At 43.2% G+C, this 27,463-nt stretch overlaps 1 protein-coding gene across 1 annotated transcript in view; it reads right to left on the bottom strand.

Moving 5' to 3' along the window:
* The window catches only part of sppl3 (signal peptide peptidase 3), a 51,109-nt gene extending 29,959 nt beyond the window's left edge, over window positions 1-21,150 (bottom strand). Inside the window, exon 1 of the mRNA XM_035392228.1 lies at window positions 20,634-21,150. Within this exon, the coding sequence (XP_035248119.1) occupies window positions 20,634-20,659 (26 nt within the window). The 5' untranslated portion in view covers window positions 20,660-21,150. The remainder of the gene's footprint in view (window positions 1-20,633) is intronic.
* Between the last annotated feature and the right edge of the window lie 6,313 nt (window positions 21,151-27,463).

Here is a 27,463-nt window from a genome sequence, read left to right as displayed (position 1 = left end):
TCCCCAGTACAGCTAATGACCACACCATCCCCAGTACCGCCAATGACCACACCATCCTCAGTACTGCCAATGCCAATGACCACACCATCCCCAGTACCGCCAATGACCACACCATCCTCAGTACCGCCAATGACCACACCATCCTCAGTACCGCCAATGACCACACCATCCCCAGTACCACCAATGCCAATACCATCCCCAGTACCACCAATGACCACACCATCCCCAGTACCACCAATGACCACACCATCCCCAGTACCACCAATGCCAATACCATCCCCAGTACCACCAATGACCACACCATCCCCAGTACCGCCAATGACCACACCATCCCCAGTACTGCCAATGCCAGTGACCACACCATCCTCAGTACCGCCAATGACCACACCATCCCCAGTACCACCAATGACCACACCATCCTCAGTACCACCAATGACCACACCATCCCCAGTACCATCCATGACTGTGCACTAACAGCACCAACTCTATCAATAAATCAAATTTTATTTATAGAGCACATTTCATACAAGTGATGCAGCTCAATGTGCTGTACATAAAAATAAGAAAGAAGTAATTAAAAAGTGTTACAGTGGAGAAAATAGAGAACAGTACAAATAGTACAAAGAGATACCAAAAACATTATACCGAGAGAGCTAAATAAAAGAAAATAAAATGAAATAAAATTAAATTAAAATTTAAAATTTTTAAAGTTTAAAAAACAGGGGCGTATAAGAGCATTCTATGTAAAGGTCATGCTAAAGAGGTATGTTTTTAATTTCCGTTTAAAACCATCTACTGTTTCTGTGTTCCTCAGATCCTCTGGCAGGGTGTTCCAACGGCTGGGGGCATAGAAGCTAAAAGCTGCCTCCCTAGCCTTTTTAGTCCTTACTTTTGGAACAACCAGATGGCTGGTACCAGAGGATCTAAGGGACCTGGTGGGTTCATACTTCTGAAGCATGTCAGACATGCACTCAGGTGCTGAACCATTTAGGGATTTGTAAACTAATAAACTAATTTTAAAATCAATTCTAGAACTGACAGGAAGCCAATGTAAAGATTTTAAAATAGGTGTAATATGTGCTCTCTTCCTGGTCCTGGTCAGAACTCGTGCTGCTGCATTTTGTATGTGTTGTAATCGACCAATAGTTTTTTTGGGGAGACCAGAAAAAAGAGCATTACTATAATCAAGCCTGCTATTAATAAAAGCATGTACTAGTTTCTCTGAATCAGACTGTGAAATAAAACCCCGCACCTTAGCAATGTTTTTTAAGTGATAAAAAGCTGACTTAGTGACATTTCTAACATGGGTTTCAAAATGAAGGTTGGCATCCATGATTACTCCCAGGTTTGTAACTTGATATTCTCTCTTCAGTAACATAGATTCTAGATAGACAGATTTTTTTCCTCTTTGAACCTTTGCTCCTATAATAAGTATCTCTGTTTTTTCTTTATTTAATTGTAAAAAGTTTTGGGACATCCACAAATTTATATCATTAATGCACCTGATCAAGGAGTTCACAGGACTCATGTCCCCAGAAGATATGGAGATATAAAGTTGTGTGTCATCCGCATAGCTGTGAAAATGTATGCTATGTTTTCTAATGATATTCCCAAGAGGGAGCATGTACAAGTTGAACAGAACTGGACCTAGAATAGACCCCTGAGGAATACCACACAGTATGTCAACTTTCTCCAAGGTATGATCACCTAGTGAGGTAAAGAAGTTGCACCCGGTTAGATATGTCCTAAACCAGTTTAAAACTGTACCCGAGAGGCCAACCCAATTTTGAAGTCTATTAGAATTTCATAGTCAACAGTATCAAAAGCTGCGCTCAAATCCAAAGTATGAGAACAGAGAGCTTATTTGAATCAGTATTCATTCTTAGGTCATTTACCACCTTAACAAGTGCTGTCTGTGTACTATGGTGGGCATGAAAACCAGACTGGAAATTCTCTAAAATACAATTCGCGTTAAGACAGTCGTTTAGTTGCTTAAAAACCACCTTTTCAAGGATTTTGCTGAGAAAAGGAAGGTTTGAAATGGGCCTATAATTGCTTATTTCTGAAGAATCAAGATTACTCTTCTTCAGAAGTGGCTTTACCATAGCAGTTTTAAGTGCATATGGGAAGGTACCAGTTTGTAGAGAACAGTTAACAATAGTCTGCACTTCATCTGCTAGGCAGCTAAAAACAGTTTTTAAAAAAAGTAGTTGGAATGGGGTCAAGGGGGCAGGTCGAAGATTTGAGCTGGGATAGTACTTTCCCAAGCAAAACAGAATCAACCATATAAAAATGCTCCATACTGCCCTCACATGGTGAAGAAGGGAATTTGACTTCATCTAACCCAGTCTGAGTGATGCCCAGTCTAATGTTAGTTATCCTATCTCTAAAAAAAAGCAGCAAACTCCTCACATTTCGATGTAGAGAAAAGGTCAGAAGGAATTTTAGAGGGGGGTTTTATCAAGCTATCTATAGTAGAAAAATGAATTTGTGCATTGTCTTTGTGATTGTTAATAATTTCTGAGAAAAAGGATTGCCTGGCATATTTCGTTTTGCTGTTGTAGCTCTATAGCAATACAGAAAAAATTAAGTGTCACCCAAACTAAATTTAAATAAAGGTACACCAAGCAAAACCAAGCAAATGACACTAACCTAAATTTAGAGCATCACCAATCTAAGATTTTAGTGGTGATAACTTAAAATTTGAATTTACCTAAACTTCACTCCTCCATACTCTCACTCGGTTTTTAAACAGTTAGGCTAACTCATACAGTGAAGATGAGGTCAAACTCAGAAAAGCAATCCAACTAGGAACACAAACCTGTTAGACTAAAATAAAAACTTCACTGATGTCAGAGTAAGCTTAGACAAAAGCAGAAAAAAATTAATTGGACTCCTGTTCAATGTCATTTATCCCACGGCACGACATTTTTAAGCACAGCTTTATCGCCTGACGTTACTTTAGCTAACCCTAACATGTTAGTGTTTCACCTACTTTAATTAACCTAGTTAGCGCATACCATTAATACAGATGTATGGACACACGGAGGACAACAAATAACGTTACAGAGGTGAGGACATGCCATAGCTAGCTAGCTATATAGTTAGTCAAGTTTTACATGACATGTACAGGTACGCCATGGGTATGGATGTTTTTTATGCTTTTTCTGTCACAAATTGCCTAATTTCAAAGAGCACAGCACAACACAGAGACATCTCAATGGTGTCACTTCACTGAGAATGCAGACACTACAAGAGCTCTCGGAACCATTGGCCCCGACGGGTTCCACACAAAGCCTTTCAAAGGGAAATATGAGCTGCTGTGTTTCCCTCTGATGTCCAACACTATGTAGCTCTGCAGCCCTGTGCCTGGGCTTTACCTCCAACCAGGCCGAACTGGTCCACAAGCGCGTTTGAGCTGGTTAGAGTGGGACTGCATGTGGAGCTTCACCAGGCTGGACTATGTGTGGAGCCTCACCAGGCTGGACTGTGTGTAGAGCTTCACCAGGCCAGACTGTGTGTGGAGCCTCACCAGGCTGCACTGTGTGTGGAGCCTCACCAGGCTGGACTGTGTGTAGAGCCTCACCAGGCTGGACTGTGTGTAGAGCCTCACCAGGCCAGACTGTGTGTGGAGCCTCACCAGGCCAGACTGTGTGTGGAGCCTCACCAGGCCAGACTGTATGGAGCCTCACCAAGCTGCACTGTGTGTGGAGCCTCACCTGACTGGGTGACACATTCTCCTTAGCCAGGTGGTTTGTGCTGGGGGGGGGGGGGGGGGTGAGGCCGTGGCCTACTCCTTACCACTCCCTCCCTGTTGTCAGCATTCTGTAGGGTTACCTGCTCAGTCCCTAACCACAACACGAAAACCACACCTGAGCCAGCTGCCAAGACCTGCAGCCACAGCCCTTTATAGGCTCGAGGCCGGAGGGGAGGGGCCTGTCCCACGTCTCCATGGATACGGTCCCACCTTCAGGACCCCCCCCCCCACCCAGTTTTGTGTTTCACTGTTGGCAACAGATGAAAAGAGCACTGATCCACTTGTGTGTGAGAGAGATCATGATGTATGTGCATTCAGGGTTTGTGTGTGAGTGCGAGAGAGAGGGTGTGTGCATGTAGAGTGTATGTGTATATGAGTGTGTTGGTTTGTACGAGAGAAACGTTATGCATGAGTATGTTTTCAGCATGTGTGTACGCATGAATACGAGACGGCGTGCTTTTGTTTGTGTACCTTTGTGGTTTCACTGAGTTGCTACACAGTCTGTGATGAACATGCTTCAGGACAAGGGGAGGTCACTGTTCTGTTGCATACGGTCACAGAACCAGGTCAACTGCTCGGGGAACGAGCGACTCTAGGAGGCGACAGAGCCAGGTGACGAGGCGATAGAGCTTCCCCAACTGAAAGCACAGTGCTCGGGAAATCACATATTCAACCCAAACCCGCTCCGGCTTTCTGTTAGGCCACGAGGAACGGTGGTAATTCAAGACAACCGGCCATCTCTGGTGAGGTATAAATCAGCTCCTGGGGACTCTCAGATACACAAGCAAAAATAAAGATGACTCTCGGACACACAAACTAATATGGAGACGACTCCGGGATACACAAACTAATATGCCGTCATAGATCCCTCAGTGTGGTGGAGAACACTTGGAAGTACATTAAGGGCAAAAGTTCCAATGGGTCTGTTGGCAAGTCCATCTAAAGCAGAGGAGGGCAAAGAGATCAGATTAGTTTCTGCTCTTAACCATTCCACCAGCCCTAATCAATTTCACTAAACTTCTGAATGAGGTCCTGAATCACAGCTAGAAACTGGAGATTTTTTGTGTCCAATAGGAAATATTTTATTGTGATCTAATCTAGGAATGACCAGGCATCCATGCGGAGTACACCAGGGGTGCCCAACCCTGTTCCTGGAGATCTACCATCCTGTAGGTTTCACTCCAACCGCAACATAGCACACCTCATTCAACAGCCAGAGATCACATTGAGATGCTAATTAGTAGAATCAGGTGTGTGAATGAAAACCTACAGGACAGTAGATCTCTGGGAACAGGGCAGGGCAGCCCTGGACTAGACTAAAGAGCTCATGACCTGTGTGACCTGAGCCAGAGTAATGGGTGGAAGGAACAACCTGCGTACAGAGTGGCATACCAGGAACCTGCCAGTCCAGCCAAGCCCAACCCAGCCCTGCCTGTGACAGAGCACCAGCACCAGCACCAGCACCAGCAGCGACCTCACAGGCTAGCGCATCTCCTGGGGAGGGAGGGGTTAGGTCCAGGAGTATCTGCGCAGGACTGACCCCGCTGGCGGGAAAAAGCAGAAGTTGGGAGCATGTGCTTTGGGAGAGAGTGACTCACTGATGGAGGATGCAGCAGTGATGGTTTGGACCCACAAACACGGTCGGCCGCTAAAAACTTTCCGCCTCCTCAATTTGGGAACTTGTTTAAGCAAGAATGCACTCCTCTCTGAAATGAGTGATGTCATCGCGTCTCCAGGTGGAGCTCGAGTCAGCGCATGCTGACCTGTGGGTGCCCTGCTGACTTGGTGGGATGGCGGCGGAGCGATCAGACATGCTTGTCCCGTCTTCTGAAAACTCAGACTCCTGCGGTAATGTCACGACCAATTACATGTCGCCAGCTGGGACTGTCAGGATTCGATACGGACCTTCCGCACACTGAAGCTCTGCCTTAACGAGATCAGCCACCCAGCAGCCCATTAATAACCCATTAAAAACATACTTCCACCGAAGTAGTACCAGAGGAAATGGAAGAAACACATTTTAAAGTTCCCCCTTACCCCACCGGAACTGGGCTAGAACACAAAAACCTCCAGAGGCCTAACAATAACCCTATGCCATTTACAGAACAACATATCTAAAGATGAGCAAACTTATTAAATATTTACACTTTTATAAATTAATAAATTACTAAACAAATCTAATTTACAGAATCACTGTGACCTTTATAATTCAGAAGATCCTACAAGGATTATAACTACCCAGCTGCTGCGGGTAGCACATGCAAGGTATTAAAAGGAGGCTACAGGGCTAAAAACGCCCAAATATAAAACACCTAAACAGCACATATCCTCCCTCTATAGGATGCTTCCTTGAACAAAATTTCAGGAAAATCTGAATTCACACAAAAGGTCCCAAGTGAATTAAGCTAGACGACTGAAAAATGACTGAAACGCATATCCCTTCTCCATGGGACATATCCTCACAGAACATTTCATAAAAATCAGAGATGAAAGGAATTGCATTGCCTAATTCACACAGAATGACGTCCCAAATGAATTCATTAGACTAATGGAAGATAGCAGAACAGCAGAAATGCAGACTGTAATGCTAACCTCCATGACGCCATTACAAAAACAGAACTGGAACAAAAAGGCCCGAAGGCTGGAGTAACATTGGTCAGGATAAAAACATAAAAACTCTCATATTTTCATCACCACACTCGTGTTAGCAAATCTCCATCTGACCCTCTGTGCAGTAATTACATGTTTATTATGTTGCTTGCAGTCAAATAAGTTCTGACTTACGACTGTGCAGGGCGGGGCTGTCCCAGAAACCCTGGAGACCTGTGTCTGTCCTTTCAAAGCTTTCAGCACTTCAGACCATTCTCCCTCTTACCCGTACAGACATAATTATATAGGCCTATGTGTTTCTACGCAGATATAATGGTGTCTGTGCACAGACATAATAGTGTCTGTACACACATATTATGGTGTCTGTACACAGTTCAGTTAAAATGGTGTCTGTACACAGATATAATAGTGTCTGAACACAGATATAATGGTGTCTGTACACAGACATAATAGTGTCTGTACACATATATAATAGTGTCTGTACACAGACATAATAGTGTCTGTACACAGTTCAGTTAAAATGGTGTCTGTACACAGATATAATGGTGTCTGTACACAGTTAAAATGGTGTCCGTACACAGACATAGTAGTGTCTGTACACAGTTCAGTTAAAATGGTGTCTGTACACAGATATAATAGTGTCTGAACACAGATATAATGGTGTCTGTACACAGACATAATAGTGTCTGTACACATATATAATAGTGTCTGTGCACAGACATAATAGTGTCTGTACACACATATAATGGTGTCTGTACACAGTTCAGTTAAAATGGTGTCTGTACACAGATATAATAGTGTCTGAACACAGATATAATGGTGTCTGTACACAGACATAATAGTGTCTGTACACATATATAATAGTGTCTGTACACAGACATAATAGTGTCTGTACACAGTTCAGTTAAAATGGTGTCTGTACACAGATATAATGGTGTCTGTACACAGTTAAAATGGTGTCCGTACACAGACATAGTAGTGTCTGTACACAGTTCAGTTAAAATGGTGTCTGTACACAGATATAATAGTGTCTGAACACAGATATAATGGTGTCTGTACACACATATAATGGTGTCTGTACACAGTTAAAATGGTGTCCGTACACAGTCATAATAGTGTCTGTACACACATATAATGGTATCTGAACACATATATAATTATATCTGTGTACAGACACCATTATATCTGTGCACAGACACCATTATATCTGCGTAGAAACACATATATAATTATATCTGTGTACAGACACTATTATATGTGTTTCTACGCAGATATAATGGTGTCTGTACACAGATATAATGGTGTCTGTGCACATATATAATGGTGTCTGTGCACATATATAATGGTGTCTGAACACAGATATAATGGTGTCTGTACACAGTTCAGTTAAAATTGTGTCTGTACACAGATATAACGGTGTCTGTACACAGATATAATGGTGTCTGTACACAGATATAATTATATATGTGTTTCTACACAGATATAATGGTGTCTGAACACAGATATAATGGTGTCTGTACGCAGATATCATGGTGTCTGTACACAGTTCAGTTAAAATTGTGTCTGTACACAGATATAACGGTGTCTGTACACAGATATAATGGTGTCTGTACACATACATAATGGTGTCTGTACACAGATATAATTAGGGGTCCAAGCAGCGAAGCTGGTGGAACCCTATTGTATCTGTTAGGATTATTATTATTCTTATTTTTCTCCGCTAAAAGTGTCTGAGGCTCAGCAACCATAAGTCCTAGAGCCCCCCACTACTCAGGCACTAAAAATCACCTATGTCGGCCAGATGGTGGCGCTATAACAAAGGGTCATGTGTAAAAGGCCATAACTCCCACACCATAAGTTAGATCAACACAAAACTTCATCGACCTATGCACCTGAACGTGCTCTACAACTTTGCGATTGGGACCACCTATGTCCGCCATATTGTTTGCCCGCCATTTTGACTTTTTTATTAGTTGGGGTGCAGAAGAGCTGTAGCTCCAAATCTAAAGTGTTATGACATCTAGTAAACTTCTTTACGGCAAGCGGCTATAAGACATCCATGGCAACGCAAGTAATCCGACACCGTAGGGTCTAATTTTTATCAGCTTTTGGCTCTGGCGAGTTATTGCTTTGTTCCAGCTCTACGGCGGGACAGAGGTACAAAAGCCTAACTGTCCATCCTGTTCAGAACAGTCTCGGGGCTACTGAGTACAAACCCAGGGGCCAGTCGGCACGAAAAGAAAAGTAACATGTGGCTCCGCATTTTATTTCTTAATTTTTTAGGATGCAACTCTCGATCAAAGAAAATCAGTGCCAAAAAACAAAAACACCAGAAGGACTTTCCTATAACATTTCCAACACCTTAAACACACAGTATGGCAGTACGTTTTTAGAGCTGCTGCACAGTGTTGCCAGGTTTATCAGTGAAAATGCACATGTTCAGGAATAAACCTGCTCTAACTAAAAGAAATTTATAAGGGAAAAAAGTCAGCTGGGCAAAGATCCTCTTCAATGAGCTGCTGCAGAATGAAGGAGAGGCTTCTGGCAGGCTGGACAGATTAAGGAAGACGGGGAGGCAAGTCTTAAAAAGCCTGAGGAACATCTGAGTCATGAGCCTTTGCTATGCATGCTTTGTGGAGCTTCTCTCCATTTCTCACACCCATACAGTTCCTGCGAGCATGGGGGCCAATCCAAGACCAAACGGAGTAGAAAAGTCTCCCTCTGAACGAAGAGGAACAGGCCAGGAACACTGAATTACTGCTTCAATTAGTAATTAATTCCGTCAGCCAGCCAAGTGAGCTCAAGTGTGTTCCAAAATGCTCAGCACATAAAAGGTGTAGCTTAAAACTGTTAACGATAATCATTTAACTCACTTCGGGGGTAGAACGTTACCTCCCGCCTGATTGGTCCTAAGACGCCGCTGTCTCGGAAGGAACTCTAACCTTTGACCTCCCGGCGGCGCAGGTGGGAGCCAGCCTGTCAGATTACGTTACCTCCCGCCCGATTGGTCCAGAGGCACTGCCCGCCTGATTGGTCCTAAGATGCCGCCGTCTTGGAAGGAACTCTGACCTTTGACCTCCCCGAGGGCGCAGGTGGGAGCCAGCCTGTCAGATTAGTGACAGGAGGGACAGAGCGTGGTGCCAAGGAAGCTTTCAGAAGAGCCAATCCTCTCCTCTGGGGGCAGAGCCAAAGGGAGCTTTCAGAAGAGCCAATCCACTCCTCTGAGGGCGGAGCCCAAGGGAGCTTTCAGAAGAGCCAATCCTCTCCTCTGGGGGCGGAGCCCAAGGGAGCTTTCAGAAGAGCCAATCCTCTCCTCTGGGGGCGGAGCCCAAGGGAGCTTTCAGAAGAGCCAATCCTCTCCTCTGGGGGCGGAGCCCAAGGGAGCTTTCAGAAGAGCCAATCCTCTCCTCTGGGGGCGGAGACCAAGGGAGCTTTCAGAAGAGCCAATCCTCTTCTCTGGGTACTCTGTAGTACTATGAAGACTGTGTAGTAGTATGTAGGCTATGTAGCACACTTCCAATTCTATGCATGTGGCCTATGTGTGGAAATGGGTCTCTGCATTCAGGTGTGTTTTTCCCAAGTCACCCTACCTGCGGGCACCTCTTCATATTCAGACCTGTAGGTGTTCAGAGCGCACCATCTGAATGCACAGGGCCACATAAAACTAACTCATGAGAGAGAGCAGACAGACAAAAGCAAAACAGAATTAAAAAAAAAAAAAAAGAATCTGATACATGACAATCTAAATGTAGCCTTACTCTATGACTTCCTCTTATCTGTACATAAAAATTGAACAATTACAGAAATACTGCGCTCTGGTTGGTCAATCTACCAGGCCTGACTTTGTTCTGTCTTTGGGGGCCTCAGGTTGGGAAGAGCAAAGCTCTGATTTGTCAGTTTTCCAGCTAAAACTTGGTGGCAGCTGGCTCACGGCTCAATACAAGGCCACAGGAATGACTGCACCTGCTGCCTTTACAGCTGCCAATCTGACTGACTGAAGCTTTGGTTCTTCACAGACAAAAAAATATATAAATATATACATTTTTATCACCAGAGTGACAACAGATCAATCCAAGCCAAGGAACTCCAGGCCCGCCTGGTAGAGGTGACTAACTTAAACGCTTCGCCAGTCAAATCACAAAGCCTGCCATCTTCCATGGCCCGAACCCAGACAGAAATAGTTGTGTGTTCTTATTTCAAGCTCATTTCTCCCTCATACTTACCTTGAAAGATTCAATCAATGCCTTTTTAGATTCATTTGCTCGTTAACAAAGATCGAGGAAACGGATGATTGGGACTGCGCAGGGACTACAGAATGAGCCAAATGAATGAAATGTGCGGTTCTGAATATTCATAGGCTGACCTGGGAGGCGATGTCCAAGCGTTAGCGCCTGTGGCTGAAGTCATTTGTATGGGTGAGGGAGGAATGACATGGATTTGGAGCACTGCTACTCTTTTTCAGGCTTTTAGCCAGAATGACGGAAAGCAAGTTTCTTTTCTTTCTTTCTTTTCTTTCTCCCTCTTTCTTGCCTCATCTTTTGCTGGCCTTTTTCTGGCACGTAGAACAATTTCAGTCAGACTTCAGCCCCAAGCCCTCCATGTGTAATAAAATAAGCTTTTTGTCATCAGGGGTCTCAGGCTGCAAGTAAGAAGACCCCACTGCTGATCTCCACACACTGGTCACTTTTCTCCGACAGTATTCCATCTGCGTTTGGAGCATGTTCCGGGCACAGCCTCCGGACGGGCACCACCATGCACTGTGTGTGCGGGGCCCAGAGCATGCTGGCACAGCCGGGCACAGCCTCCGGACAGGCACCACCATGCACTGTGTGTGCGGGGCCCAGAGCATGCTGGCACAGCCGGGCACAGCCTCCGGACGGGCACCACCATGCACTGTGTGTGCGGGGCCCAGAGCATGCTGGCACAGCCGGGCACAGCCTCTGGATGGGCACCACCATGCACTGTGTGTGCGGGGCCCAGAGCATGCTGGCACAGCCGGGCACAGCCTCTGGATGGGCACCACCATGCACTGTGTGTGCGGGGCCCAGAGCATGCTGGCACAGCCGGGCACAGCCTCTGGATGGGCACCACCATGCACTGTGTGTGCGGGGCCCAGAGCATGCTGGCACAGCCGGGCACACCGTGCCCCTGTAACATGCCCTCCCTGCCAGTCCCCACGGCCGTCCCAATTGGGCACGAATGTGCATTTCAATTTACAGAGATGCTCTCAAACTGACCCTTAAAATGCCTTTGATATCCAGCAAACTGCAAAAAAAGAGTTGCAGGGGGAAATGCTGTTTGAGACATTCCATTCACAACACTGTGTGTGTGTGCATGTGTGTATGCACGTGCGTGTGTGTGCCCATGAGTGTGTATGTATGCATGTGTGCATGTGCATGTCTGTGTGGTTGTGTGTATGTGCATGCGTGTGTGTGTGTGTGTGCGTGCGTGTCTGTGTGCGTATGTGTACGTGCGTTTGTGTGTGTGTGTGCATGCCCATTAGTGTGTGTGTGTGTGTGTGCGCATGCCCGTGAGTGTGTGCGTGCGCGCGTGTGTGCGTTCCCATGAGTATGTGCGTGTATGCATGCCTATGAGTGCGTGCGTGTGTGTGCGTGCGTAAGTGTGTGTGTGCACAAACTAGGGATAGGTATGAGTAATGGATTTATTACCTGGCGGATACATGCCTATTCCATGCCAAATTTATAATGTAGTGTGTAAAAAAATGAAAACATTAAAATAGAGGATATTTCTTCATCTAATATGAACAGCATAAGCACATATACATTTGGAAATGCATGCTTTGATTGCCTTATGCTTTTTATTGTTAAGCTGTTGTAAGAGCAGGATAATGTCTTATTGGCTGAGATTACGCAGTTTAAGTGCCCCACACTGAGGGAAATTACCCCGAGGCAAATTTACTACCTTCATCAACTGTAATGAAAACATGCGTTTCAAAATATGTGATTTCATTGCAATGGAATCACATTGCATTCAAGCAAATATCCCATACCTTATATCACTTAGCAATCAACAAGTATTTCTAGTATCTCAACTGGGTTACCTGATATTAAAATTCAGTTTGAATTTTGGGTACTGATGTGTGTGGTTTTGCGTACATGCATATTCTCTATGAGTGGTGGTGCCGGTCATGATGCAATCTAAAAAAAGATTTTTCCCCATGCTAGGGATCAACAACAAGGGATCACTGACCTAGGAAATAACTGAATATCACCATCCCAAACACAAACACACACATCTACTTATGTTCTTAGATCTAAATACCTCCTGACAACAGCCTAAAGAGAAATGCTCTGGTAAAATCAGCATATTGTCAATTCCTTATGTGTGTGTGCGTGTGTGTGTGTGCGCGCGCGTACCAGTTAGATTATTTTGAGGGTGTTGCATTTTATAAGTTTACACAACCAAGTAAGAATACCCTCTTAACAACCTGTTGGCTAGGAAGCCAATATCAAGTTCAGAGGAGACTTAAGGGATTGAGACAGATCTACAGCTAGCTAAATATATACATTCCATTTACAGTCAGTCATTTATCACTTTATAGTTAGGATGACTGTCATACAATACAACTCAAATGATTTCAGAGAAAACTTTATTTCAAGTGCTAATTCTAACAAACCCACATTATCATGCAATATTTAGTCAAATAAATGCTGCTTAAAAAATACAAAATCAAACTAACGGAAAGTAAGTGATAATATAGGCTAGCGGTTGGCTCATTAAAGGTACCACAGAACCAAGCAGAGGCGCAGGACTGAAGGGAACTCAGAGGACACCCATATGGGAGAAAAGACACTCAGGTCTGGCCCCTGAGGTCAGCAGTTCTGCAGGGTCTCAGTCCTTCTGACCTGCGACAGCGGGAGAGGCATTCTCGGGCTAATGAGTGAAATTAAGCAATCAGCCGCACGATTGGCCGCCAGCACCAGACTGGGAATCCCTCTGACTGAGAGAAGTGAACCAAAGACAGTGGAGACAAGATGTTCAGCGCTCACAAACCGTATGCCTTTGAGGAGTACTGAACCGAGAAAAAACAGTCTAAATATACCAGTCCAAATACTCAAGCAGAACGCAGCTGCCAACCTTGCTAAAACACTCAAAACAATCGCAGTCACAAATCATCTGAATACGTCCATGAGCTCCAAGGTAGAACAAAAATCTCAGAAATTATGAGCTGTTTCACCAACAAAATAATCCCATTCATTACTGACTTCCTCAGTTGTAAAATGCTGCAGTCAGATTGCAGGCAGAAAAGCCACTCCTTGCGTGGAACTTCTTATGTTTTAGTTTTTTTACCCAGCCAGTCTATTACCCCGGGCAACACTCTTCCAAACGAATGAGAACGTGCCTGGTAGATTCCCCACTGCCCCTGGATTACCACTTAGCCTAATTTTAAATAGTGAGCCTGAGTCGGCCAGACTTTTCACACCATTGGTTGGGTTTTTTTTTTTCCCTTTCTCTTACTGTTTTTTTTTTGGGGGGGGGGGGGGGGCGGTCTTTCCCAGTGTACCCACTGTCCTGTAAAGTGCCATTGTGACTGAGCCTCAGTAAAAACACAATACAAATGAAACTGTATTGAAATGAAGTGAGAAAATCCATCTAGTCACTGATCACCTCTTCCTGTTTGACTGAGCACGCTCGTAGCAAGGACCAGCACTGGGGTCACCAGCACGCCAGATTAAAACTGCACGTTTTAAATCACACCTTCACACAAAAACATCTAGGCCTAGCCATGCTGGGAAAGCCAACTGCTAAATTCTGAAAGGCTACACGATAAACACTCCAAGTACCAGCAATCCTTTATGCATCTCACCTGGTGCTGTTAGTAATGTTATACTAGTGATTCCCCAAAAATGCGTCACTGCCGGTTGCTACAGCAACTTTGAGTAACGTTTGAAGGTTGATGAGAGGATTAAACTGCTTCTCTGCTGAACAGAGCTGAGAAACACACAGGTCCGCCTTAGCTGGCGATTCCATGTTCAGCACTAATAAAATGTATATGTTCTAAAAAAGCATCATGACACAACTTGCTCTATGTTCTTGTGTTTCTCCCATTTCTGCCTGGGCTATTGCAGTGAATCTGAGGTGCCCGACTAATCTAATGCCAATGGTTCATATGCACACTTCCTGCTTGTACTTGTGTTTGAGGGAGACAGAAAAAAGAATATCAAACCAGACCACAAATTATTAATACACTGCTACCCAAGACAGAAGCTAACTCAACCCTAACCCAACACACAAAGCACACTGGCTACACAAGAAGAGCAGGAATCTTCTGGAAGAACCTCTCCTGTCATATCCTGTCAAATCGAATCAAATTAAAATGAGTAGCTTGCTAATGCTAACAGCTGTTTTTTTTCTTTGCTTGCTCCGCCCCATTTTTTTCCCCAAGATGGAGCAGCTAGTAATGCTCACACTACGAAGCCAATCACTGCCCCCTCCCAAGCACACAACGTCCCTACTGCTCGTTTTCATGAAGTAGTCGGAAGGTGCAAGCTGAAGTTCTACAGGACAACTGCGAGCACCAGACCGACCTGCAGGGGTCGCTGGTGAGCGATGAGTCCACCACCCCGGCCGCCTGAATGGCCCCTCCCCCCTGTGTGGCATGAGCAGCAGAAGCCTCGTTCCACAGAGCAGCCAGTCACAATCAGCATCACCATACCTCCATCTGATTGGCCAAAGCGCTCCAGGTAATATGACCTCTTGACCCCGCCTCTGCATCTCTATGTTCCACCGCAGCATCTGCACTGCATCACAGCCCCTCTGGGTGTGTTGCACCATTACTGAGAGGAAAGAGTGGCCAAAGTCCAAAAACTGGCACACATCCAAGCTGAGTAACAGTTCCGTAGAACAAAATAACATGTTTATGATTATAAATCACTTCTCATGTCATCTCCACACAGTCACCGGAAGAATCTCTGGAAATACAGGCGCATCATGGCAAGCTTTCACACATTATTTCTCAGGTCAATGCACTAGTGTCACATTTATCAAGGACTGCCTACAAGCATTCCAGTTACGTTGCTTTTTACACCTCTAGGTCCAGTAAGCCCACCAATCAGAGTTAAACCGATTTGAGTTTCAGACTATTTGTGACGTTTTTCTCAAACTGACAGAGCACTTCTTTGGCAGGCTGCTGCTGAGCCCTGAATGCGGAATCACCTACACTTCTACTTTCTCAATCAGTGCATTCTGGAAAATAAGCAGGAAACTGCCCAGACCCACGGCCCACGGAAACTGTCCAGACCCACGGCGCACCTGTACAAAGTATCATGAGTAAAACTAGGCTAAAAAAACTAGTAAAACTAGGCTAACTATATAGCTAGCTAGCTATGGCATGTCCTCACCTCTGTAACATGATTTGTTGTCCTCCTTGTGTCCATACATCTGTATCGGTGGTACGCGCTAACTAGGTTAACTAAAATAGGCGAAACGCTAACATGTTAGGGTTAGCTAAAGTAACGTTAGGCGATAAAGCTGTGCTTAAAAATCTTGTGCCGTTGGAAGTGGTGATTTTGTGAGATGCACCTGCGCATGCGTCCTACTAAACGAAGCACCAGCTGCGCATGCGTCCCACCAAACATCCCTCTCAGGTCGTCCGTGAGTGAGTGAGTGACCACAATTTGCCACGCATAGCCCATGGCGGCAGTTCCTGCGCACCGTGGGAAAAACCACAGTGCCCACAACAGTCCACAAGCGAAGAACTTTCGGATTTGTTTTTTCTTTAAATCACACACCTACTAGCACTCTAAGCAGTATGCATAGTAGTTTGAAGTCCAGCATGAACTCAATATCAAAGCTCTTTGAACTGCGTCAAAATAAGCTTTTCGCCAAACTTGATTCAAATAGCCAAGTGTAATATCTTTTTTGACAAAGCTTAAAAGTTTATAAAGAAATGACAGGCCCACTGCAACTGCAGTAAAGCGGACATACTGAACTAAAGTCATGTTAATATCTAAAGCACAGCAATCATCACTTGCCACCAAGAATTCACCAGTGAGCAAATAGATTATTCCGCCTGAATTCAACATGCAATTAACCTGGTAAAAAGCATCTGACAGAGGGAGAATCTTTTGACAACATTGCACATTTATATCCTGTTCTACATTTACATTTGTTTAAAGTAGGAATGGAAAAGCAATTTCTGTATCTGCCCAAACTGCATGAAAGGCATAACAAAACCACAACAAACCATTTTGATTGGACCACATCCATTTCCATCCTACACATAAAACTTAAGTCACAAATGTAGCAAGCACACAGCAAAAAGAGAACTGGATATACATGTTAATACATGATCATTTATATGGTAGCGAGGAAACTTATACACCTGAACAAAAAAAAAAAAAACTTAATTACAAATACGGAATCAGTAATGCGAATCATGCTACCATGTTGACAGATGAGGCTAAATATATACTTTTAACTGGGCACAGACTCTTCAGATCTGCCAGTATTAAGCTACACATTGTTGCGTGATTTGACCTTTCGCCATTAAAGGTTAAGTGAACGTATAACTTTTCATTCATCTCTTCATAATTCATAAAATATATTGAAATGGAAACAGTTGGGGGAAAGGGGTAATTTTTTGAGGCTACAATCAGAGTCAGAGGGTGTGATAATGGCCTAAAGGAAGATTTATTTTGCTTAGCAATAAACTGTGGTTCCAACAAAAACGTAATCTTCTGAAAATGCAAAGCAAGGCAGGAAGCAGGTCAGACAGCACCTGATAACGACTCTGACTCCAGACTTCCAAATATGACACTTTTAGACCCGAGCATGATTTCACGATCAAGGAACATGGAAATATTGTACAACCGTCCCGATATATTGCATGAGCAATACATACATACATAAACACACAGACCAATCTGCTGGTGACTGTAAAATAAAATTGTGCTAAATTTCACGCCTTCGCTATTTCTCGTGCAACTGTTTCAGTATATCAAAATGGCTGCATTACAACCCAATGAGATTTTTTTTTCTTTTGTATTTGACACAGCTTTTAAATCATTTGTTTTAGCAGGAGGGGTTGGACTTGCCCACAAACTGGATAAGTGTTGATGTAATTAGCTTGACTCAGTGAAAAAGCAAAGTCCTCCATCCTAAATTGTTAATGGTAATGAGAAGAGCAGGAGCGACTCAGAGTCCAGGGGGACTGATAAGGAAACGATGTTCACAAGTCTTTCAGTGTCAGAAGCAGTAGCTGCATTCAGAACCAGAGCCACGCGGCTCAGGGTGCAGACACACACCAGCTGCAGCACACACACAGCTTTATAACACACGCACATGCACGCACACACACACACAGCTTTACAACACACACACACACACACACACACACACGCACGCGCGCGCACACACACACAAACCAGCTGCAGCACACACACAGCTTTACAACACACACACGCACGCACACACACACACGCGCACGCGCACACGCACGTGCACACACACACCAGCTGCAGCACACACACAGCTTTACAACACACACGCGCACACACACGCATGCGCACACACACACGCACGTGCACACACACACACGCGTGCACACACACCAGCTGCAGCACACACACAGCTTTACAACACACACGCGCACACACACGCACGTGCACACACACACACGTGCACACACACCAGCTGCAGCACACACACAGGTTTACAACACACACGCGCACAGACACACGCACGTGCACACACACCAGCTGCAGCACACACACAACTTTAGAGAAGCAGACGCAAAAACAGCCAGCCACACACACACACGCGTGCGCGCGCACACACACACATATGCACACACACGCACATGCGCCCACACGTGCACACACACACAACTTTAGAGAAACAGACGCAAAGACAGCCAGCCACACACACACACACTCACATGCACGCACACGCACACATACACGTGCGCACACACGCACACAACTTTAGAGAAGCAGGCGAAAAGACAGCAAGCCACACACACACATGCACACATACACGCATGCACACACATGCAGACACACACGCATACAAGCAAACAAACACACACACACACAAACATATACACACACAGTTATTCACATGATTTCTCCAGGCAGATGCCCTTACTAACAAGTGTTATTTTATTGAGAATGGCTGCCACAGGTGCAGGAAAGAGAGAAAAATAATGCTGCCCTTTATTGGGAGGGGGGCAGATAAACGAAGGAGACGATCCGATGCGGTTTACCTCACCCCAGTCCGTACTCACCCCATGAGTGGCAACCCCCCCCAATGTGCTGCCACAGCAGGTGACATCAGGGCCAGCCCCTTATCCTTTCATTACACCGAAACCACACTGGCTTCCAGACATATTAAAGGCTATAGCTGGTGGACACGTGCAATTACTGGGTCCTTCTGACTAAGGGGCCTGGAGAAATGGCTGTTATTGAGAGCTGGGAGAGACTGACACTTGATAACGGCTTTGCCAACTTGTGAGGGGCCTGTGTTGTTTCTCTTGCTAATTTCTGCTTTTCCAATGCAATCAATCAGTCTCCAAAGAGTGCAAGCCCTGTTTTCTTTTTGTTGTTTCTCCCTCCCCAAAAACTGCACATTTTTTCACTCCAAATCAATGCATGTTGCTGAGACAGAAACATAACTCACAGATGTTTCTAAGTTATGCATCTATTTTGGTTTTCCTGGAATGACAGAAAGCTACAAATTATGCACTAGCCCCCATAATCAAAACTGAACACTTACACAGAGAGACAAAACAAACGGCACCATTTCATAGTCTAGTCATGACCAGCTATTGCACTGGTGAGATACAAAGGCAATGACATGTATGAGGTTTCACCGCATAGACTGATGGTCGAAACCTGCTCTTATTTCTTACTTAAAGAAATGTGACATGGGTGTAATGTGGTCGGGCCGTCTTCGGTGTTTTACTCATGCTACTCGACTGGTAGGGTGTCTTGATCACATCTTTTCAGAATCAAGATCAATGAACCAAACTGGATTGAATCGCTCATTCAGATGTCTTTTTTTGAATAGCCAAAAAGCTTGCCACTATATACAGGATTAAGTGGCGTGCTAATTCTATTTCAAAATCTTAAATTTTTAGTGGCCGTTTCGTTCTAATAAGCACGCATTACTGTTTCGACAAAATTGGTAGATACAAATGTAATATAACATTAGCCAACACATAGCACGCTGGATAGCCAAAAAGCTAGTGCAAACCAAGAATTGTGCATTTTTCACTTCCAGTTGCAAAACGAACTCGTAGTGCAACTATTGTTTTTTTTAATCTTTTAAAAAAAATTTTTTTTTTTTTTTTAAGATGCCCATTTATCGGCATGTGGCAAAAAATATGCGACAAAATATAACGCTATTTGACAAAAATCAAACAAACACATTTTCTATATAAACGCTAGCCTAAAGATCAACACACCTGGACACCGTTCACAGCTACAGCTAACCTGATACTTAGGAGCTAACTAGTTGGTTAGAGTAACTAGAAATAACAGCACGTATTTTAATGCAGCTACCACATAACTAGCTTTGCCCTGGAATGAAAACTGAGAGGTAGAAAGAAGCTAGCCAATATGCTTGCTAGCGATCTCAATGAACACATTCGTTTCATTTGGTACCATGCAGTTAGGCAACAAAATTAGATACACAAATATTGATTGGTGCCAAAAATCATACATTGGCAATACCGTAGCTATAGATAAATTAGCTACTCACTGCCTATGCATATTATGCTAACTAGCGTTAGCTAGTGTCTACAGCAATTGATTCGAGCTACCGTATCAGAATGTTTAGCAATCTAACTAGCTAACGTTAGCTCGCTATGCAGCTACGTTTTCAGATTGTCATAAACGACAATCTTTATCGGACTCTGAGATACGATTTTCGTTGTAGCTTTTAATGCTACAGGCGTGTTCCTTGGGATGCACTGCTACCACTGCTAGCTAGCTAAACTGCGAACACCTCTCTTTGTTTACTGCAGCCACAGTTGCTAGCCCGTAGCTACGTCGTCGGATACCGAACTAGATAGCTAGCTCGCTCGCTCCTCATTGCTAATCAACAGCTAACTAATCGAGCGGCACTTTCCGGCCAACTACAGGAAAATAATACCTCGCCGTTGACAATGCCATGCTACCGCATGTTAAAAACACGGCTATAGTGAAAAATGGAATAAAACAAACGCGATGATTATCTCAGCTGGCCAGCTCCCGACATCATAGCAGTGTCCCTAGTTAACACAGGTCGCACTATGCGCACTCACCAAGAAGAGTAGCTCTGCTCCGCCATGTCGCCGACAATAGAGGGATCCGCGGCTGCAGCACTGATTCGGGGTCCCTGTTTCAAACCAGTGGACAGGGTGCAGGGATATCCCGTTTTTAATTCAAGAATCGGCTTCTTAACACTCGCTCTTTGATAACAACATGGCGGTGTTTCTCTCGCTTTCAGCAAGATAGCTAGCAGGCTAGCTACAAAAATGACAATGATGGCTAGCTAGCTAGAAAGCTAGCTAGCTAATAACAAAGCACTCCGGAAAAAGCTCAAATTTTCTCCGTTTCGGGAGCGTCCTGCCGTCTGTGTGCCCTCCAAGCAGGCCCCGGTCAAGCTGGTTCCTATTTTCGCTGTAAATCCATTTTCATTTGTGTTTCTTGGTCTATATGTAAATATTCCTCTATCGTATTCCCTCGGCTGTAGTGGAAATCGCGCAGATAGCTTTGTTTTCAATGGCCAGACAGTGACGGGAGCGCGCAAATATCGCCCTTGCTGGTGATGTGTGTGAACGAGAAAGTTTAGAGAACGCGCCCGCCGCCAACGACGTCCTCGTTCACATCGTGAGAGTTCCAGCATGCCTGAACTGTAGCTACTGGCCACATATCCTCAATTCAGAGTTTAGTAGTAGGGCTACAGTTCAGAAAGCCATTGCTACTGTTATAAATAGTTCCAGATTGGGTTGCAGTCGCGAATATTTTATTATTACTATGTAGCCTTAAGTTACAATGCACAGCAAGGCCAGGTAATGTAATATAATATCATTTCAGCAACAGTTTTTATGTTATGACCCTACTTTGTGAGACTGACACAAGATGAACATTAATATAAGAAAATGCATAGCATTTGATGGGGGCTTGACTGTTTCAAAGACATAAAATTGACATGAGGCCAGGGGCCTCAGGGAGACCGTATGGAATTACTGTTAATCTGCAAGGAGCTGTTGTTCTTAGAGATTATTCACAATCTGTTCCTCCCACCAGGGTTACAGATGAAGGGAAAGGGGGCTGCAGTCCAGGTTTAGCAGCATGAGCGTATCACAGGCTTCCTCTTATTCACATCTCTCTGAGTCCACCAATCAAGAGCAGGGACACAACCTGTTAAACAGAGACAGCTTGGAGGTCTACAATTTAGTCTTCTTAAAATCCATACGTTCCACATATTGAGCATGACAGTGGAGTCACTTGAGGCTTCCCCATTGAAGAGGCTGGGAATCCCATGGAATGCAGCATTTAGCAAATCAATTTGACATGTGGCTTACGGTGTTGCTTAATAGGTGCAGGATCAGGGCTACAGGAAGTGCTGCTTCTGCTTTCTTAAAGTTACTGTGCCACAATCAAGAGAGAACACCCAAAAAGGTGCTGATTAAAGGTCTGTTAATAAAAGCAACAACAAAAAAAGTCAAAATCTTATCTCTATGCACTTAAAAATATTTTTTATTTGAAAATCACCAACATCAGGATGTAAAAATGCTATCAGTTCAACAGATCATTACATCACAAGCCTAAAAGCACATCTGTAAGTAATCATCCAATTATCCAATAATTTAAACTCATTTTAACCTCAACGATCTACCACAAATTGCAATGTTACAGGCATTTCACAAACATCACAGATCTCCAAAATGCCAGCTTGCAATACAAATGGCTATGCAATCCACAGATTCTCAGGCTTTTCTCAGTGCGCAAAGCACTTTACCTCCTAAAAATATGCATTTAGAAATAGAACAGCAATAGTTATAAAAGGTATATATGTTAAATTACATAAGCAAGCTAAAAAAATTAGTCTTTACACATGATTGGCAAATGGTTGGCTTGTCCAACTAAGCAGTTGCATTACAATTGCACCAACGTTTGCTGCCCCTGTTCTGCAATTCATACCTACACATTTTAGACACGTATTACTGCAATGGCAGAATAAACTAAATATAAACTGTAAAAGTTGCAAAAAAAATTTAAGATGACTACATTCCAACATTTTCTTTCATCAAATTAAGTAAACTTCTTCAATCCCTTCTTATTTTTAATGTGGCAATAAATCTGATCACAAGCCTTCAGTTATGTCTTAAATATTGTGATTGTGACTTCAGAAATACCGAGAAAACAATACACTTATTTCCATTGCACAGGATTTTCCAACTGAAAAGACAGTCACTTACATGAATGTTGATTTGCTAATTCATGTTGGGCATTAATTATGTGGATCTTTTGCTTGACAGGTTATAGCATGTATGTATGCAACTTTCTTATTGCTTCTAGATAAGAAAGTTGCCATCCTACCATCTGTCATGCAACTGCATTAGCTTCCTTTGAACCCTAGAAGCATCATTATAAAGACCAAATGGCATCAGGTTAGATTCTTACAACACTAGTGCCATGGTAATGGATGCTTTCACACATGACCAAGGATCAGTGTGATTATGTGATCATGTGAGTATGTGATTATGTGAGTATGTCAGTATGTGAGTAGCCAGTTGTGAATTCTTGGGAAGAAAGCAACATTCAGTAATTCAGATTTCAACATTCAGTACACTTATTTATTAAATTGTTCATTACACAATGAAGGCTCCTGGGGTCATGCAGTAACCGTGTGTAACCTGAGTTCATATTTTAGTTTGACTGAGCAGTTAATTTAATACTTGTATTGGCCATCCTTACATCTCCTTTAACTCCTGAAGTAAGAAATGCATGATTGCAGCTGTGCTTTGTATTAAAATGTACTGTAATTTAAATAATACATAATACATGTGTATATATTAAGGTACTCTAAATTAAGTTCCTAATACAAATATATTTTTGCTTAAACATATATTCTATTTATTTAAAATATATCCAATTGAAACATGTCAGTAATAGGTGCAATTTGTAATACATTAATATAGTCATTCAGTATTTCCCAATAAAAATTAGTTTATTGTAATTTTTTTGTCTCAATAATGTCATTATGTGTAAATATCATCAGAACAGCCTTCCAAATTGTAAAATAATAATAATACGAATAATATTCATAATATAAATGTTTTTCTTCAACTTATTTTTGTTAGTATGATGCTTTAATAAATAAATTCACTAGCAATACAAATGATGAGTAAAATAAATTTTGATTGGTTGTTTCATAATTTTGATAAGTGTACCAAATTGAATTCAACAATTAATTACATCTTAGTTAAATTATTTTTCACTCTTTCCAACTATTTTGCTGTCCTGCTGGATGGAGGGTGATAACTAGTCTTTCTGTTTTTGGAACAATTTGTCACCCTTTTTCTCAGGACAGAGAAGGCTGTGCACACATTTAATTGTTTCATAGGTACCTTGTGTACGAAGCAGATTTGTGAGGGAAAGAGTTCTGCTCATTGCATTAACAGGTTTAACAGGCAAAACAACATTGAGACCCAAACAGGTTTATATGCAATGTTACAAGTTACTGGGTTGCTGGGTGGCTCATCCTGTTCTGACACTGTACTTGAGCACGGATGCCCCCCCCCACCCGCCCCCCTCCACAGGGCTGGTATCAGATTTGTAACATGCCAGAGTTGACTGTGGCTTGCAGGCCAACAGGCAACTGACTCTAGAAACAGCAAGGGATGGAAGGGCTTTAGGAGGCTGGGTTTACAGTGCCCCACTGCTCACTAGTGACCCCTGCTGACTGATCCGGTACCTGCATATGCGCCTGTTGAGCTGGGCATGAATCGTTTTCCTCTGACTCATGCCTCTGCGAGCCTGGCTCATGAGCCACATGGTGATAAGAATCAGCAGCTGACATCACTGCTGCCTGCGCTGGTCTGCGCTCTCCAGACCCAAACCCAAACTCAAACCCTAACCCAAACCCAACCCCAAACCCAAACCCTAACCCTAACCCTAACCCTAACCCAAACCCAAACTCAAACTCAAACCCAAGCCCAAACCTAAACCTAAACCTAAACCCAAGCCCAAACCCAAACTCTAACACTAACCGAAATCCAAACCCAAGCCCAAAGCACAAACCCAAACCCTAACCCAAACCCATACCAAACCCAATCCCAATCCCAAACCCAAACCCAAAGCGCAAGCTGTGGCGATAAGTTCATTAGCCGCTGGGCAGTAACTGCATTCTCCTCCATTCAGAATCTCCAGTAATGCCTCCCAGGTTGCTGCTGTGTCACCTGAACTGCAGCTCATGTGTTGTCCTCCAGCATACCTTCTTCTGAGCCAGTGAGCACTGAGGACACGACAGGTCACGCAGCACTATAAGAAGGCTTGCCTCAGTCAGTGATAAGAGGTGTATCTCTCATTAACAGCAACTGACAGAACATCTGATGCGCTATACCCACTCTAAACCTTAGTGAAGGCAAACCCTACACTTTCTCCACTATATTTTAGGGTCCAGCCTACATTCACAGCAAACAGTTTAACCCTTAACGTTTAGTCACACAGGACACCTTTTCCACTGGCCACGTTTCTATGCCAAGCTTTCTGGGATCATCTGTCTTCTTTCTGTATTTCTGCTGTTTGTTGTGACAGGTGTCTGCAGGTGGATGAAAAAGGTTTCTTTACGTTCTCTTCCACACTTCTGTCCAGCTATGTATATTTTACTTGCTACTGGGGTTTTTTTTGCCATTGTGCCTTCCTTTTCTTCTTTCACACTTGCTTCTTTCACAAAGCTTAACAGGAAATGTCTTGCAGAGCACAACTGCACCTTGGAGGATATTTTCTTCAGTCGATGGAAGTTCCTCTGGCTTGTGACTCCCGGTAGCCTGCTGAATGGGAAGTGGTGACTGAATTTGGGAATTCCGCGCTCCCATAAGCTCAGTCTGCCACAGTGAGCTTTTAGCACTATCAGCATCTATCCCAAACACTCCAAAAACACTTTGGCCCCCATAAAATTAAACCCCTGCACCACACGCTCAGCACAAGCACGAATTCAGAGATGGGAATAATAATGACCTTGTTGTAACCACCTTGCTGTAATAACAATATAAGACTAGAACAGGCCATTCAGCCCAACACTGCTCGTTTATTCCTACCACTAAACTATACTTAATGCTTAGTTTACCTTAAAGCTAGATAGTATCTAACACTGTATCAAGCCGGGCCTTGAATACCCCCAGTGTTTCTGCCTCCACTACATGTCCAGGCAAGCTATGTCACACATTAACCACTCTCTATGTGAAAAAATATTTCCTAATGTCTGTGTGAAATTTAACCTTTGCCAGTTTTATGCCCCCTCATTCTGCTAACCGAACTCAACTTGAATAATTTCCTGTAGTTCACTTTGTTAATCCCTTGAATAAATGTAAAAGCCTCAATCAAATCTCCCCTAGGTCTCCTTTTACTAAGCTTGAAAAGTCCAAGCATCTCAAGCCTTTCCTCCCAACACTTACCTTTTATACCTGGAATCAATCTGGTTGCCCGTCTTTGGACCTTTTCCAGTGCCTCTATATCTTTCTTATAGTACGGTCTCCAGAACTGCACACAATACTCTTGGTCTGACAAGGGTATTGTATAGGATGAGTATGATCTCCTTAGATTTATACTCAATAATCTTGGCTATGTATCCCAGCATCCTGTTGGCTTTTTTTTTTTTTTTACTGCTACAGCACATTGACCAGACCCTGATAGGCTTTGATTAACTATTACTCCGAAGTCTTTTTCTACATGTGCACATTTGCCCATAAAGTAATCCTGCCCTATGTTTTTATTCCCCACATGTAGAACTTTACATTTAGTTATATTGAATTTCATTTGCCAGGTTTCTGCCCACTTCTGGATTCTGTTTAAATCTTCTTGGATTACTTTAGTAGATTTCAAATTGTTTTCAAACTGGCTAAACCTCCCAGTTCTGTATCATCTGCAAATTTAACTAGTGTACTTTCAATGTCTGTGTCAAGGTCATTTATGTAAATGAGAAAGAGCAGTGGACCCAGCATTGATCCGATCCCTCCTATTACTACCCTTTGTGTTCTATCCCGTAACCAGTTCTGAACCCACTCTGAAATGCCTCCTGTAATTCCTACTGTCCTCATTTTGATAATGAGTTTGTCATGTGGTACCTTATCAAATGCTTTTCAGAAATCTAATTATATAATATCATAAGCCCTGCTCCCATTCAGACACTTGGTAGCTTCCTCAAAGAATGTCAAAAGGTTTGTCAGGCATGACCTTCCCTTGCAAAAACCATGTTGGCTATCCCTTAGGATGTTATTATTTTCAAGAAATAATTCTAGTTTGTCTCTAGTGATAGATTCAAGTATTTTACACCTGATGCAAGTTAAACTGACAGGCCTGTAGTTTCTGGATCAGTACGGTCCCCTTTCTTATATATTGGTATTACAATACCCTGTTTCCAGTCATTCGGTAGTTTCTAAAGACTGTCTAAAAATACTTGCCAGTGGTTTAAAAATGATCTCACTTAACTCCTTTAGTACCCTTGGGTATATGCCATCAGGGCCTGCTGCTTTATTTGTCTTTAGTTTATGTAATTTATCTAATACTTCTATATCCCCTATCTCAATATCTGCGAAAACATTAATATTCATGTATTGAATATGCCTTCCGGCCTGTTAGTAAGCTCTTCTCTGGTAAACTCTCAACAAAGTAGCCATTTAGGGCATCAGCAATATCCTTATTCTTATAAAGCAGCGCTCCGTCATTATTTTTAATGCCCTTGACCTCCTCTTTAACTTTCCTTTTCCTAATACAGTATTGAAAGAATCGTTTAGGATTACATTTAGCATCTTCTGCAATTTACCTTTCATAAAGCCTTTTGGCTACTCTTAGTTCTTTTTTAACCTTAGCACAAATACTACAATATTTAGCCTTATTACTCTCAGTACTGTCATTTTTATAT

Source organism: Anguilla anguilla, chromosome 14, assembly GCF_013347855.1.
Source record: "Anguilla anguilla isolate fAngAng1 chromosome 14, fAngAng1.pri, whole genome shotgun sequence".
NCBI lineage: Eukaryota > Metazoa > Chordata > Actinopteri > Anguilliformes > Anguillidae > Anguilla > Anguilla anguilla.
This window is presented reverse-complemented; position numbering and strand designations above follow the sequence as displayed.